General features: G+C 48.6%; 1 protein-coding gene across 1 annotated transcript in view; it reads left to right on the top strand.

Annotated features, from left to right (window-relative positions):
- Positions 1–16,594, top strand: part of OPHN1 (oligophrenin 1) — a 733,935-nt gene that overhangs the window by 458,215 nt on the left and 259,126 nt on the right. The window contains exon 11 of the mRNA XM_069612518.1: positions 1,371–1,449. Coding sequence (XP_069468619.1) covers positions 1,371–1,449 — 79 coding nt within the window. The remainder of the gene's footprint in view (positions 1–1,370; positions 1,450–16,594) is intronic.

Raw genomic sequence — 16,594 nt, 5'->3', positions numbered from 1 at the left:
TTGCTTCCTCTTGACACAGCAACTGTTTATGTTCATGGAAACTGGCGCGGCCTGGCATGTCTGGCAGGCGCTTGCCAGTGTGTGTACTTGGATCTAGTAAAGAAATAGAAAACAGACTTTGCAGAAAGTAGAAGCAAAGTGTGACATGCAAAGCTGTATTGCAGGTCTGTGTGGATCTTGCATGGCACACAGAACATAGCATTTAAAGGAAAACATACCAGGCACGCTTTAGATTCTTCACAAGGGGTTATGTTTGGCGCCCCTCAGGGATCACCCCAGTTTGGGTGGTGCTGGATTACACTGTGACAGATCCAGTGAAGAATCCAGTGAGCAATTCACGCTGCAAAGGCTCCTTCTTTGGGCCCACGCCTGTCTCCTGCAAGCCTTGTTTCTTTATTCAACCTCATGGAGCTGCCCTTGTCATTGTAAATCTTGCAAATAAATGACTCGCTTTTCCTAATTAGGGTATCATAATTGTACAACGAAGGCAGATTGCTTGCACCATCCGAGGATCATGCATAAGGATTTACTTTGATTGAGTTACTTAGTTTGATGACTGTCCAGAAGGAGGATTCAATGCAGTGATCCATGAGCGGTACAGAACCTATCGACTCATCTACTTTCTTGAGGCAAATGCTATATATGTGTGGTTCACTCCATTCACTCCTCCGTCCCCTTTCTATTTCCACTCCTGTTTCACCCTCTTCCTGTGTGGGCCCTGTCTTTCTCTCGCTCATTCATGAAAAGATCTTCCAATGAGGAACAGGATATTAATGTTCCAAGACAAAGCGTAAACATTCCAGGAGGTATTGACCAACCCCAATGCTTCCTTGTTTGCTGCTAATGATCTCCCAACAGACCTCATCCGTGCCACCATAAGCATGATATCCTGTGTGAGGTCATAAGCAGTGCAATACAGTGAGGGGAACCAGTGTAAAGGTAGGTTGCTACCTTAACCATCAAACCTTTCGCATTTCTTCACTATTTACATCATAACAATAAAAAAGCATTCTACTGAAGTTTTTATATAGAATTTGTAGACGTTTTATTTTTTAAATGGTGCAGTTCCTGAGCTTGGATGAGGCCCTTAACCCTACCTTTTATAGCAGCGAATTATGTGTTCTCATTGTTCTGTTGCAACCTGCTCTTTCACTCATTTCCAGGAAAACACAGATAATCCCATGGAAAATTGGGGGAAGAAGGTGAAAGCCTATCCTCGGTTTTCATTTGATTTAAATGCTGTGACCCATCCTTGATATTTTTGTCCTTCCTGCGATGGATGTGGCTATATTGGGCACCATAGCATGGTTTGGCCATCATAGCACAGTCCTTAATCTTCTCCCACATTCCTTTTCTTCCCCCTTCTCCAGGCATGGGACCCTCACCTTGCAGGCTCTGTCAGAGGTCAACAGGAGGCTCTGGATGGAGGCTATGGATGGAAAAGAGCCAGTAAGTATATCAAGAGGTTCTAACTGGTTGTGATGGGGCTGTCCCCCTGTTAAGGTTCGCATTCACCTCAGTGTTACATCACATCAAAGTGTTGAAGCAGGTCGCTGTTGGTGGGGTGAGATTAATATACACACACTTCTCATGTATCTATTCACTACGGATTGAAGCAAGCATTCCCTCAGTGGGGCAATATATAAACCTCATGATCACTGGGACTAACATGTAGCACGCCTTCCCCCGAAGGTGGAAGAGTGGCCGATGCTGTGGTTCTGGAGGGTGTGCACTAGGGTGACCTAGAACACTATGCACTGCCTCGCCTCTTCTTCAACCCTCCTGCGTACGAGCCACATATTAACTGCTGTAGAGTTTTGGTCAGATCGATGTCCATTGTCATTTGCCTCGTTTAGGTAACGCCAAAGCTTTCTCTTGGTGTTTGATTGTAAATACGAGCCTCGGGTTCTGTGTGTGGATGAGGTGTTTATTCGAAGGCAGTGATGTTGGTATACACGCTTAGATGATTTGTGGTCTCGTCAAGGAGATGTACTTTAGTCGAGGAGATGGAGACGGTCCGGTCGAATGGAGGAGGTGTTGTCTGGTAGAGGAAGCGTCTTTCATTGGAGAAACATGGTTTAGTGAGGAGTTGAGGTCTAATGGAGGAGCTTTAGTGTAATGTGGTTTAGTGGAGGGTGTGTAAAATGGAAGATGCATATTCTGGAGGGTGCGTGTGTGTGTGTCTGTGAACAAGTAGAAGACATTTGGTCTGATGTAGGAGGTTTGATTTAGGCCTGTAAGTGTGGTCTGGAGTAAATGTAGTCTAGTAGAAGCTGTGCTTGGGATCAAGTAGGATATTTGTGGATTAGCTCTGAAATCACCGCCCCTGGTGTCAGACTGATATCTTGTCCCTTACTTTTTCAGGGAAAATTCAGAGAGACCAGTTAAGCCATCTCACAGCAATACATTGCCAAATTATAGGCATGATCAAGTTCCGGATCAGTGTTTCAGATTTATTCTAAACCTTCATGTCGCCACTCTTCGGTTTCACACAAATACTGCGTCATTCATCCATACCTGCATATTTAGGATGGGTCCCAATGATGGCCAGTCTGCATTTTGCAAGCATGGCCAAATGGTATCCAGTTCTGCGTAGGATCACTAAGCACCAAGAAATGTGAGCAAACCTCCCAGGTGTTTGATGCAAGAGGGGAAAGGCTGTGGTTATCTCAAAGGTTCTTGTTTATCCTGTCTGTTATTCCTGCAATATCAGGTTTGTCTTGTGCCCTTATTCCTAAAGTATTAAGTTAATGTCTTCTTTGCTCTGCAGTGTGTTTGTCTTCAGTCTGAGCTGTAATTGACGAGTGGGTATTAAGGCTGAGTCAAAGTGAGGGCGAGGCTACAATGTTCTTGGCATGGAGTCTGCAGGTCATTCTAAGAAGCTATGGCATTGTACATAAGGCCCACAGAAGAGTCCTGAGTAAGCACACCCAGGAGACGTGTCTAACCACTTCAGGGGTGATTGCTATGTTGCATGAATCGGTGCTGCCATCCTTTGGCATATTCTAGCTTCTAGGATCAGGTTTAACTTCTTTTTGGTGTCAAGATGAAGCTGCTTCCCTGAACATATCCACGTACTTTCTTTGCACCAAGACAGCCAGTGCAGTTCTGTACACCTATGTTTTTAAAGGCAGTAACCTGGAACATGAGAACCGTGAGCAGAGTGAGCGCACATCAAAAAGGTTTAGGTGAATAATTAATGTGGGGGGGCGTTGCAGGGGGTCTCCCCCCCGCCCACATACATTTGCGGCAACATCTTTCTGTAAAGAAAACTATTAGATGAAAAAGATTCTACTAGATCACATAGACCCGTTTCTTACTACTGTAGAAGCTCGATTTTCAAGCTCCAATGGGAATCCCATGGTGCCAGATGATCGAATATGCCGGATAAACACATGTGATACATGCATGTGCCAGAGAGCCCGAGAACATCGCTGAATCGTTGGCCAACAAAGCTTCCTGGTCTTTTTGTCGGTTTACCACCACCCTGCCATCTGAACACTCGCTTTGGTGGCTTGAGAAGTTATCTGCCCCTTTTCTTTTTTACCCGAACGTTCCACTGCTGGCAAAGCGATGTGCTGATTTCCGGAGCACCCTGGAAAATTGGGTGCTGGATAATAAAGCTTTTACTGTATTTTGTCAAAAGTGGTTTCTAAAGATGAGAACAATTCTTTCAAGTAACCATTCAAAATAATTAACTTGAAGGTATGCTCTTGGCTTAGTGTAATAATTTTGTAAAGATTTATTTGGACAATATTGTTGTGAACTGTGGTTTAGGCCGCAGATTTTTCTCTGAACACCTTTCGTTTTGTTACGTGATGCAGTTAAATACCATGGTTGCTTCAACTCCTTAATCACGAAGTGGGACAGCATCCCCTATCTGCCAGGGTAATTATGTTTGTGGCTGCAACGCTGTCATCGGGCAGCACCCGTGGAGTCTGTGGAGGAGGTGAAATATCCTCCATTAACACGCCATCACATTTCTTCCTTAACTTCATCGCGCGTTCCAGCTCTCAGGTCTCTCGCTCATATAAGAGCTGGCTCCGCCCCCTCCTCGCGGCATTGCAACCGTTTGTGCTTTGTTTCTCCTGGATCGCACAGTGCAAGTCCTCCTCTTTGCCCTGCGGCACATCCATGCTTTTCTCCCTCCGTTTGGCCCGCTGCACCAGTACGCTGCTCGCCTTGCTTGGCTCGCAGCTCGCTACTCTCTCCCTTTGTCCCGTGGCCCGTCGCTGCTCTCTCTCCCTGTCCTGCGGCTCCTCTGTGCGCTCTCTCTCTCTCTCTCTCTCTCTCTCCCTCTCTCTCTCTCCTTCTCTCTCTCTCTCTCTCTCTCTCTCTCTCTCTCTTTCTCACTCTATCTCTCACCTTCTCCTTCCCCTCCAGCTTCGTGCCTCCCTGCTCCCTCTCACTAGCTTTCCACCCTGCATTGGAGCCTTGCTTATGGCCCTTCTCTCTCACTACTGTTACCTACCTGGCTTCTCCAGTAAACAGTACCTGCAGTTCTCTCCTTCCTGGACCAGTTACTTCCTGCTTACTTTGCTGTTGCCCTCTTGGAGATTCTGAAATCCGTACCACCTACTCGGCTGAAGAAGGGTTTTCTGTTTCCTCAGGCTTTCTACCTTCACCCCTGGTGACTTCTCGGAGGTCGACCTCCTGCCTAGGCTGTGCTTCCAGCGGGCATACTGGCTACCTCCTGGGGTTGGCCATTTCTCTACAATGAAAGGAAGACTTCCAAGAAGAAGGGCTCTACCGTTCCATCCGACGAAGTGGTGTTTTCAGCTGAGGAAGAATCGGGGTGAGGAAGGGGTGCCACTTGAGGACAAACACTGCCGTCAAAGAATGAGCTCTGATTTGCGAGTAATGTATAGCTCAGGGGCTTGAGCGCTGGCCTGGAGACGCACAGGATCTAAAGCCAAGCAATGCAGACCTAGGCGTTCATCCTTTCCTTTGAGGATTCTGTGTTTCCAGGAAAAGATGCAACTCGACTCCTTTTCCTCCCCAACCTCTCTGACGCACTCCGTATTGTAGACCATAGAAGAAGACCAAGGTCAATAGTAAAGATGGAGGGTTCCATGGTGGCACCATTTCCAATGCTTGACCTGGTTTCCTAGAGCTTAATTCCCTCACCTCTGCCCTTCAGCATCTACATGCCGCCGGGGAGATCTGCAACACTCAATGGATGTCAACGTTTGCCAGTACATTGGCGATAATCAACGGTATCTCAAGATCGCACCCTGAAGAAGACCATTCACAGGTAGCCAACTGCATGCATTGCACTCAGACTAGGATCGCGTTGCATTGACGCCCAATAGAGCCTCAGTGCGTGTTCTGGATCATTCACACTCGCACAGCAAATGACAAATCTCCCTCAAAATCCTAGTCTCGAAGAAGGGTTGAGCTGTAAATCAGTTTCGACCAAGAGGAACCTGGGGATTTTAGAGTCCTCGCCTACCAAAACTGCACCAGGCTCCTTCATTCATCTCCGGAAAAACATAAACCCTCTGCTTTAACAAATGCCTGGTGTACAGAGTGAATTCTGTATCAAACCTCCCTGTTCTAACGGAGTACACCATCAAAGACCTTCAAGACTTCCCGATATCCCGACTCTCCGGTCCTGCAGCACTTACCCGCCACGATCCATGCCCTCGTGCTCTAGAAAGCTGTTCCAACTCAACTCCTCTCCACTCGACTCAAAGTATCCTGCCCAAGATAGAGCAGACTTATCAGGAATGTAAAGGGAGCTGCTATAGATGTGTCCAAGTAGATGACACCTTCCATCCCCTGTCGTCACACACAGGTACGCATCTGGATGATTCCTTGCCGACACCTGACCTATCCATGGGCAGATATCATGTGGAAGCTGTTGCAGGAAGGTGCTGAAATCCAAACAGTGCTGGTGCTCAAAAGAACACACATGCGGCAGCGTGTAGAGGTTCATATTGTGACGGTCACTTGTAGATTACAAGAATGGGATATCAAGTGCATTCATTGATCAGCCCATTCACAAGCCTACATGCCTTTTGAAATGGCACTTCACCTGGACTTGCATATCATGCTTGGATCTGTTTCTGTGTTTGCATGTTGTCCTAGGCACCAGTGAACTGCATCAGTATGAATTCCATCCCTTCACCTGCCGTTCCTTGAAGTAACACCCTGCTGCGGGTGTGAGGGTTCTTCCCACTCCCATTGGTAGGCTATTGGAAGCCAAAACAACATTGCAACTTGACATTGCCTGGTTGTGATCGCGCTGACCGCTTCAATTTACAAAACAGGATTTATTTATTTATTTATTTATTTATTTATGGTTTGCTTGTTACGCGCTTATACAGGAAACACATTCTGTTTCAAAGCGCCCACAGGCCAGCAGGTAGGGCACATTGGGATAGCAGTACAATTAAAAGCAAAAAAATAAAATATGGGGGAGGGGACGGCCGAACCTACTATGCCTTGTGAGTATTCTAAACCTGCAAGTGCAGCAGGAAGAGGGCAGTGGGGTAGGTGCTGAGGGGTCCATGCTCGAGGGTGAGCCACAGATGAAGTGCAGGGTATGGTAAGTGCTATGCAGCCTTGGGTGGAAAGTTTGAATCTCCATTGCGGAGGGTGTGCCGAGGCAAGTGCTGAGGGAAGACAGATTGGGTGTGAATGGTCAGAGCCCCCGAGGATGCATAAGGGTCCAAGACACCAATCGCAGCAGCTGTGAGATTAGCAGAGGGAGGAAGAAGGGAAGGAGGAGGGAAAGAAGAGTGTTGAGGTGCTTTCGGAACTTAAGAAGGTCCTGCCCAAGATGCAGAGGGAGGGGGAGGCAGTTCTAGTGAAAGGATCCAGCTGCGGAAAGCGAGCAGCCTCCTGCTCTCTGTTTAGTGAAATGCTTTACATACAGAGAGTTGGTGCCAGAGGAGCATAGAGGTCTAGAAGGAGAGTATTTGGTAAGAGAGAATTGCAGATAGAGTGGTCCCCGGACCCAGACAGCCTTGTGGATGATGCAGAGGGATTTGAATTTGATCCATGCAACAACCGGGAGCCAGTGGAGGATTTTTAGGGCAGGAGAGATGCAGTCCCTGGGCTTAAGGTCAAGGATAAGTCTTGCTGCTCTATTCTGGATTAGCTGAAGGGGTCGCTGAGTGGAAGAAGGTAGATTGAAGAGGAGGCTGTTGCAATAGTAAAGCCTAGAGAGAACCGGGGCTCAGGAAACATTGAGCTTCTGGGGGAAAGTGAGAACTGGGAGAATTCCTTTGAGAAGGAAGAGTTGGAACTGGAACTTCTTGGCAATGCCTTGCGTATGAGGGAGGAAGGATAGAGAAGAATCCAAGATGACTCCAAGATTTCTGGCTTCAGAAGAAGGAGCAGGATCAGGAAGGGGATCCAGATCAAGTCCAGCAACCCCGGAAGCAGGCATCAAGTTATTCCAAGCAAGCCCAACAACCCCTGCTATTGGCTATTTGGATGCAGTCCTGGCGTCTATGGCGCCAGGCTCATATGGCGAGTCAGTCCTGGTGCCATAGGCGCCAGGCTCATAGATTAAAACTTACCTGATGCAGATTATGCTGCAAACTTACCTGATGCAGACCATGCTGCAAGAGCTCCAAGCCAAAAGAGGCTTGGAAGGGACTACTTAACATAGGGACTATTTTTTCCTCGGGTGGGGTCGAGGAGGAATACTTACCTGGGACTACTTTGGAGGCTATTTAAACCACGCCCGAAGAGCAGCACATGCTTCACGTTATTCTGCATCCAGCAGCGTAACGCTCACCGTGCCTGCAAGTCTGCATCCAGTCTACAGCCACGCCCGCCTCGAGTCTGGAGCTCCTAGAAAGAGGGAGAAAGAAGGAGAGAAGGTTAGAACAAGAGCAATACCTTTTAATCCTTACCTGAATTACCGATCCACCGCGCCTTCGAGCTGGAAGAGAGAAGTTATTTTATGCGCATCGCCTCGCCTGCTGTAGCGCCGCGCTGAACTTACCGGCCTTCGCAGCATCTTCACTATCCACCGCATCCTTCTGCATGTTACCGCCGCACTCCGGCACCTAAGGGGAACACAAAAACAGCAAGGTGAGCCAAGGGAATAAACTGAGGCAATATTAGTTACCCCCCATAGACTTACCTGATTTTACCGCTGGGGGTACTATTCCTCTTCACGGGTCGGTGCAGCCTCCACTGCATCTTTGCCGCACCCCGGCCCCTAAGGGGAACAAAAGGACAGCAAGGTGAAACAAAGGCACAAACAAGGGGAATCCTTCTCACCACAATAGACTTACCTAATTTTACCGCCGGAGGCATTATTCCCCGAGACTTCATAATTTCTCTCAGCACCTGAATAAGGGAGAAAGCAACAGGTTACATACTGACATTATTTTATCGAACTGTGTTGGATAATACAAATCCTACCTGAATGTTACCGGTTGCCACGAGGAGCTCTTTGCTAGGCTCAAGCTGCAACCTGCAAGGAAACGGACAAGAGTGGAAGTCAGACATTTGAACTCTTAAGAACTATATACTTAAGGCGCCTCGCCTGAAATCTCAGAGTCAATATTGTTCTGGAACTCACCAATTCCTTCGAACCAGTGAAGCAACTGGTTATCTACGTGCACCTGCGCTCAATGCAGGATGGAGAGCTCATCTTTCCAAACCATCAGGTGAGACTATAAGAGGGGACATTAAAGGTGATCAGTGGGGAGAACAGCGGGGGTGGCGGTTAACACTCAACTCCACGGGTGGTTAATTTCCTTTCTCCATTTGCAGAAAAATACTCCTACGGGCCAAGCAAACGAAGCTAGGTGGGCCAGTCCAGTCTGTCATCTCGGCACTACGCGTCACATTGGTGGAGACTGCAGCTGTCCAGTTCAGATAGACGCCCCTGTGGGAGCCAGGTGAGCGTAACACAGGGGGAGAGCCCAAGGTGGGAGGCCAGAGAGAAGGGAAGGAGGAGGGAGCAGGGGTCCCAATGGGAAGGATCTCAGTTTTGCTGCCATTGAGGCAGAGATCATTGGAAGAGCACCAGGCCTGGATGGCACTCAGGCAGTCAGGGTTGAAGGAAGGTGTGAGTGAGTCCGCAGGAAGTCTGAGAAAGAGTTGAGTGTTGTCTGCATAACACTAGAAGTTGGGGGAGGAGGAGGAGATGAGGCGTGCCAGCTGAACAAGGTAGATGTTAAAGCACCAGGGGGAGAGTATAGAGCCCTGGGGGACACCACAGGTGGAGAAGGAAGTAGGAGAGGAAAAGGTGTCCAGGATGACATGTGAAGAGCCGTCTGTTAGGAAAGAGGTCAGCCATTACAGTGCCCTTTTCCGAGATACCAAGGTTATCGTGGAGCCTTTGGATGAGGATGGAATGGTTGACGGTGTCAAAGGCAGAAGAGAGATCAAGTAGAATGAGGACAGCTGGAGAGTTGGAGTCAAGGGATGCAAGCAGTTCTTTATGGGTTTCATAAGAGCAGTGCCTGTGCCTCTGGATGCTTGAAATCCAGATTGATGATCGTGGAGACCACCAACGAGTTCAGTGTGTGAGTTGAGTTGGGGCAAGGCCAGTTTCTCCAGCAGTTTCCCCAGGAATGGGGTGATTAAAATAGGGCGGTGGTTGGTGGACAGGTAGGGTCCGCTGAAGGCTTTTTCAATAGTGAACGCATAAGGCAGCACTTGAGAAAGGAGGGGAAAGAGCCAGTGGTTAAAGAGGGTTTGCAGAAATCAGTGAGTGCAGGGGCAAGAGAGCCAATGTTGTCCTTGAAGGTTCTGGAAGAAGCCTTCATAGAGCAGACAACTCTGGCAACTTCTTCAGGTGTGACAGGGGTGAAGAAGGTGGGGCAGTGGCCAAGGGAGGCAGGGGGGTGTGGGATGGGTTTGGTGGGTGAGTAACAAGGGTGTTCAGGATGTCCTGAGTTTTGGTGGCAAAGTGTGTGGCCAGTGCATTGCAGAGGGCTTGGGAGGGAAGAGGGGAGGATGAGACTGCAGAAGGGTTGGCTAGTTTCCTGCAGATTTTGATTTGGAAAGTTCAGCCCTGTTATTGGATGCACCTGATACCCATGCCTGAATGTGGGCCCTTTTCTTGGCACGGATGATGAGTCTGTATTGCATTTGGAGCATGTGGCAGGCCAGTTTGTCAGAGGGTGAGCCTGGGGTTTGCCTGAGGTTTGCCGCTTCTGTTCCGCTGCTCTGCACTTTATTTTCAGGGCGGCAAGTTTCAGTCATACCAGGTGTTACACTTCGAGGCAGGTTTCAGGTGGTCCCTCATGACTGGGGCAAGGATGTCAAGAGTATTGGCGATTGCTGAGTGGAGATTGCTGAGAGTAGCGTCTGTGGTGTAGTCTGAGGTAGGGGGGGAAGGGGGGATGAAGATAGAAGCAAAGAGAGCAGCTGACACTCGTTTCTTTGGGTGAATGTTCGAGCACAAGGTTGGCAGGGCTGTTGTGGGTGTAGTAGGAGGACCAAAGGGACCCAAGTGGGAGGAGAGGAGAGCACGGTCTGAGCAGGAGAGAGGGATGACCCTTCCCTACGACCCAAGGAGAACTTAAACCTGGGTGCACCAACAACAAAACAGACCATATACATTGCAGCGGGTATCGTGCTACAATGAGCCCAACGTTGACGTGGGCCGCGACGCGCACACCGATGAACCTGTGAGCTCATCGGGGGACATAATGGCTGGGGGCCCTTTGCCCACCTCCGCACGCCATCCTTCCAAATTCTGTGAACTGCAAACTGATTGATTGCTCCTTTCTGCCATACTAAAAGCAAAAGGGGGCACATTTAGAATCTTATATTTCTTTTTTCACATGTTCCAACTAAAAATGGGCAGCACTTTGATATCCCAAAGTCCTGGCCTACACTATAAAAATCGGCATAAATAAATAAATAATTCCATGGTAAAACCACATATTATTGAAAGATATTAGGACAATTCAGTGCGAACAGCGAGTTGTGCAATCAGCCATTAACATAATGATCCATGGCTTGTCTCGCAAACTACCAAACGACCTGATGTGTGGTTGAGTCGCCACAACATCCTAACCGTTCCATCCCTTCACATACGTTCACTCTATTCGACGCGTAGGTTTGAATATTCTCGAAGTAAATATACACCAGTTTTCCAGTCTCTCAATTGATTGTTACATTTCCATTTGTTTTTTTTTTTTTGGGCTACTACTAAATCCTGTGAGGTTTTTTTCTTTTTGGAAAGTCCCAAAATCTAAAGTGTTGTTTTCAAGATTACGCGAAACTGGTGCCCTGGACCGTGGCCTTTATTACTTGAGAGGAACGGCGCCCACGCTTGGCCAATTTTTCTTTCCACAGAACTGTTCAGCTCTGCATTGTTCCACTGGCTGAGATATCGCGTGTTCTTAAGAGTTCCTTTCCTGATACCCTAATCACTTCTCCTTGCTGCTGAGCAGTGTCCAGAGAGAGTTGCAGGTTTCCCCTGGCTATGCTTGCCAAGGGCATCTTGGCACACGATCCCAGTGATTGACCGTAAACGGGTTGATCCTTTGCCCAATCAATTCCTAAAAAAACAAGTGAATTGCTTGTTCCAAGAAGCACTTGGCTTCCTCTGCCACTGGTCTTTTATTTTTATTTTTTATCAACTGTGTTGACTTGTAATGTAATGTAATAACACTTATAAAGTGTGACACTACAGCCAGAAGGCATCTCACACTAGGGAGAGTCCACTCCGGATATCTACCGAGAATAGCCAGAAACTAAAAAAGGTAACTTTTTAGAGCTTTCCGGAATGCTAAATGATCATTAATGCTCCGTTAAAGAATTGGCAGTGATTTCCATTAACCAGATGCGAGAGTAGAAAAGGCACGACCGCCGACCCGTGTTCTTTGGAAGCGAGGGACCATCAGAGGTTTTTGAGGCTCGGAACATAGCCGACATGAGCGAGTGTACGGAGTGAGTTCATCTGCAGATACTCGACGCTCAACTGATGAACGGCTCGATGAGAGATGCAGAGTCTTAAACTCAATGCGACTGCGCACAGGAAGCCAATGCAATTGACAAAGAAGATCTTGGGAGTGGGACATTCGATCTACTCCAAGAGTCAGACTTGCACAGGTTCCTACTGTATCTCAGTCTCCTATCGTTGACCCAGACCATGGGATATAGGCAAAGAAAGCCAGTCCCGCACGACCGGGCACTCCAACTCCAGACCAGCCCCAGAGATTAAAGAAGCGACTGGAGCATTCATTTTTATGCCTGTTCAAATCTGGGAATCATTATTGTGAATACGACTGTTGCCCGCTGCAAAAGTGGAAGGAATCAGAGCCAAACATGCATGCATTTCCTCCGCACCCGTACATTCTGATCCAGAGCAGCATGTAAAATCTGCAGTGGAGTTCATATGTGGCGTTTACATGACACCGGGCATTGTACTGTGGGTAGTGCCCAGCGTTCCTGTACCAACAGGTGCTGGCGTAAAACGTACACATGAATAGGGCAACACGTCCTCCATTGTGGATCCCCACCATGCACATATGAGGACAGCTGATTTCATGTGTATTGCGTGTAGTGAGGCGTGGGAACCCGGGTAGATCCTGGAGTCCACCACAGTTCACTGCACACATTCAGTGAATTCTGGTGAAGATGGATCTGGAATAAGGAGCCTCCCTCCCCCATGGGGACACGCTGGTCATAAAGGCTATTGTTCATGTGATAGTGGTTAAAGAGGCACAGAAGCCTACAGTGCTTTACTGTTCACGAGGAGCTATGATACGGATCCGAGCAAGTGTATGGTGAGGTTTGCTGTGTTTGGATGGAACAATAATTTAGATGAGACATTATGTACCATTCACCCCTCCCATTCACTACTCTGTTGTGCACATTGGACCGTATCTATTAGACCTTTACTGAGGTCATGCAGATAGCCGAAGAAGGTGTAGCATACAGTGGCGTGGTGTTTACTGAGGCATTGGAGCCTGCACCAGAAGGCTTCATTGTATAGTGGCCTCTGACTGCTGGCCAAGCCGAAGTTCAGGGCCTCTAACAGGGACAGAGGTCACCTACCACCCAATAGTGCCCTCTGGTGCGGGCTCTAATGCTATAGCCTGATGGTGTCCGCGAATCCAAAGCGTTCACGGTAAGTCCGACAGTCCCTGCACACCCACCTCCCTGAATGGTAGGAGCTTGGGGGTCCAGGGATCTCCAAGTGTCATAGTATCATAATATGAGATCTAAAATGCCAATGTTCGGTTCCATGCAATAATGTCGCCCCAAAAATCTCACCATGCAAAAATATCGCCGAAAAATTGCCGTTTTTTGTGGTGACATTATTGCATGGAACATGCGGGGGACACCCCCGCAACCCCCCAAAAAATTGTTCTTTTTTTGTTTTTTTTGTTTACATTTTTTTTTTTTCTGGCCCCTGTCGCCATATATATGGTCACCCATATAATATCGCCGCAACCTTTTCCCAGCGATATTATTTACGGCGACCATATATATGGGGATAATATTACCTGATACCCAATGTTCGGGCTTTCATGAGACCGGTTTGACTTCCTCCTTTCTTGTCCATTGGGGAGGTCACTATTGTTCTGTGCACGCTTCCTCTTGCATAGCACATCTGAGCGCCAGTTACTGTCCACAGTACATCCCCCCGCCCCCCATTGCATCCATGTGTTGAGTCTGTCTGACGATTGGCCATTGTACATGTGCTATTATCGCACACTCATCTACCCTGTGAATGTCATGTACACCCTCCAATAGGCTGTTTCTCCCATTCATAACCTCTTGTGTGGTAGAAATAGGTTCCATTGTGCGTTCTAGCAACCTAGCCCCTGTATGCTGGCATGCTTGTATGAATGGGCTCCTCTGACCGAGTCAGAAAAGCAGACCTTTCATGGTATCATTGCAGCCTAGGATTACTGGCACATCACTTCATTTTTGCAGTGAACTGGATAGTTAATTTCCTGGATAAACCATTGTTGACTTTGGGGGTCATTTGGAGTAATCTGGTCTGGAAAACTCAATGGAATGGGAGGATACCACCCTTTCCGTGGAATGTGAGGACTCCATGGAATGTGATGTTACCACCCTTTCCGTGGAATGCAAGGACTTCATGGAATGGGAGGTTACCGCCCTTTCCATGGAATGGGAGGACTCCATGGAATGTGATGGTTACCACCCTTTCTATGGAATGGGAAGTTGGCCCCCTTTCCATGGAATGGGAAGACTCCATGGAATGGGAGCTTACCGCCCTTTCCATGGAATGTGAGGAGTCCATGGAATGGGAGGTTACCACCCTTTCCATGGAATGGGAAGTTACCGCCCTTTCCATGGAGTGGGAGGACTCCATGGAATTGGAGGTTACCACCCTTTCCGTGGAATGCAAGGACTCGATGGAATGGGAGGTTACCGCCCTTTCCATGGAATGGGAGGACTCCATGGAATGTGATGGTTACCACCCTTTCCATGGAATGGGAAGTTGCCGCCCTTTCCATGGAGTGGGAGGACTCCATGGAATGTGATGTTACCACCCTTTCCGTAGAATGGAAGGACTCCATGGAATGTGATGTTACCGCCCTTTCCATGGAATGTGAGGAGTCCATGGAATGGGAGGTTACCACCCTTTCCATGGAATGGGAAGTTACCGCCCTTTCCATGGAGTGGGAGGACTCCATGGAATGGGAGGTCACCACCCTTTCCGTGGAATGCAAGGACTCCATGGAATGGGAGCTTACCGCCCTTTCCATGGAATGTGAGGAGTCCATGGAATGGGAGGTTACCACCCTTTCCATGGAATGGGAAGTTACCGCCCTTTCCATGGAGTGGGAGGACTCCATGGAATGGGAGGTTACCACCCTTTCCGTGGAATGCAAGGACTCCATGGAATGGGAGGTTTCCGCCCTTTCCATGGAATGGGAGGACTCCATGGAATGTGATGGTTACCACCCTTTCCATGAAATGGGAAGTTGCCGCCCTTTCCATGGAGTGGGAAGACTCCATGGAATGTGATGTTACCACCCTTTCCGTAGAATGGAAGGACTCCATGGAATGTGATGTTACCGCCCTTTCCATGGAATGTGAGGAGTCCATGGAATGGGAGGTTACCACCCTTTCCATGGAATGGGAAGTTACCGCCCTTTCCATGGAGTGGGAGGACTCCATGGAATGGGAGGTTACCACCCTTTCCGTGGAATGCAAGGACTCCATGGAATGGGAGGTTACCACCCTTTCCATGGAATGGGAAGTTGCCGCCCTTTCCATGGACTGGGAGGACTCCATGGAATGGGAGGTTACCGCCCTTCCCGTAGAATGGGAAGACTCCATGGAATATGAGGTTACCGCCCTTTCCATGGAATGGGAGGACTCCATGGAATGTGATGGTTATCAACTTTTCCATGGAATGGGAAGTTACCGCCCTTTCCATGGAATGGGAAGACTCCATGCAATGGTAGCTTACCGCCCTTTCCATGGAATGTGAGGAGTCCATGGAATGGGAGGTTACCACCCTTTCCATGGAATGGGAAGTTACCGCCCTTTCCATGGAATGGGAAGACTCCATGGAATGGGAGCTTACCGCCCTTTCCATGGAATGGGAGGTTACCACCCTTTCCGTAGAATGGCAGAACTCCATGGAATGGGAGGTTACCGCCCTTTCCATGGAATGGGAAGACTCCATGGAATGGGAGGTTACCACCCTTTCCGTGAAATGGCAGGACTCCATGGAATGGGAGGTTACCACCCTTTCCGTGGAATGCAAGGACTCCATGGAATGGGAGTTTACCGCCCTTTCCATGGAATGGGAGGACTCCATGGAATGTGATGGTTACCACCCTTTCCATGGAATGGGAAGTTACCGCCCTTTCCATGGAGTGGGAGGACACCATGGAATGTGATGTCACCACCCTTTCCGTAGAATGGAAGGACTCCATGGAATGTGATGTTACCGCCCTTTCCATGGAATGTGAGTAGTCCATGGAATGGGAGGTTACCGCCCTTTCCGTAGAATGGGAGGACTCCATGGAATGGGAGGTTACCGCCCTTTACATGGAATGGGAAGTTACCGCCCTTTCCATGGAATGTGAGTAGTCCATGGAATGGGAGGTTACCGCCCTTTCCGTAGAATGGGAGGACTCCATGGAATGGGAGGTTACCGCCCTTTCCATGGAATGGGAAGTTACCGCCCTTTCCATGGAATGGGAAGACTCCATGGAATGGGAGCTTACCGCCCTTTCCATGGAGTGGGAGGACTCCATGGAATGTGATGTTACCACCCTTTCCGTAGAATGGAAGGACTCCATGGAATGTGATGTTACCGCCCTTTCCATGGAATGTGAGTAGTCCATGGAATGGGAGGTTACCGCCCTTTCCGTAGAATGGGAGGACTCCATGGAATGGGAGGTTACCGCCCTTTCCGTGAAATGGCAGGACTCCATGGAATGGGAGGTTACCACCCTTTCCGTGGAATGCAAGGACTCCATGGAATGGGAGGTTACCGCCCTTTCCATGGAATGGGAGGACTCCATGGAATGTGATGGTTACCACCCTTTCCATGGAATGGGAAGTTACCGCCCTTTCCATGGAGTGGGAGGACACCATGGAATGTGATGTTACCACCCTTTCCGTAGAATGGAAGGACTCCATGGAATGGGAGGTTACCGCCCTTTCC

Source organism: Ambystoma mexicanum, chromosome 5p (assembly GCF_040938575.1).
Source record: "Ambystoma mexicanum isolate Mex_15411 chromosome 5p, UKY_AmexF1_1, whole genome shotgun sequence".
Classification (NCBI taxonomy): domain Eukaryota; kingdom Metazoa; phylum Chordata; class Amphibia; order Caudata; family Ambystomatidae; genus Ambystoma; species Ambystoma mexicanum.
Note: the sequence above shows the minus strand (reverse complement) of the source record. Positions and strands in the feature narration are given on the sequence as shown.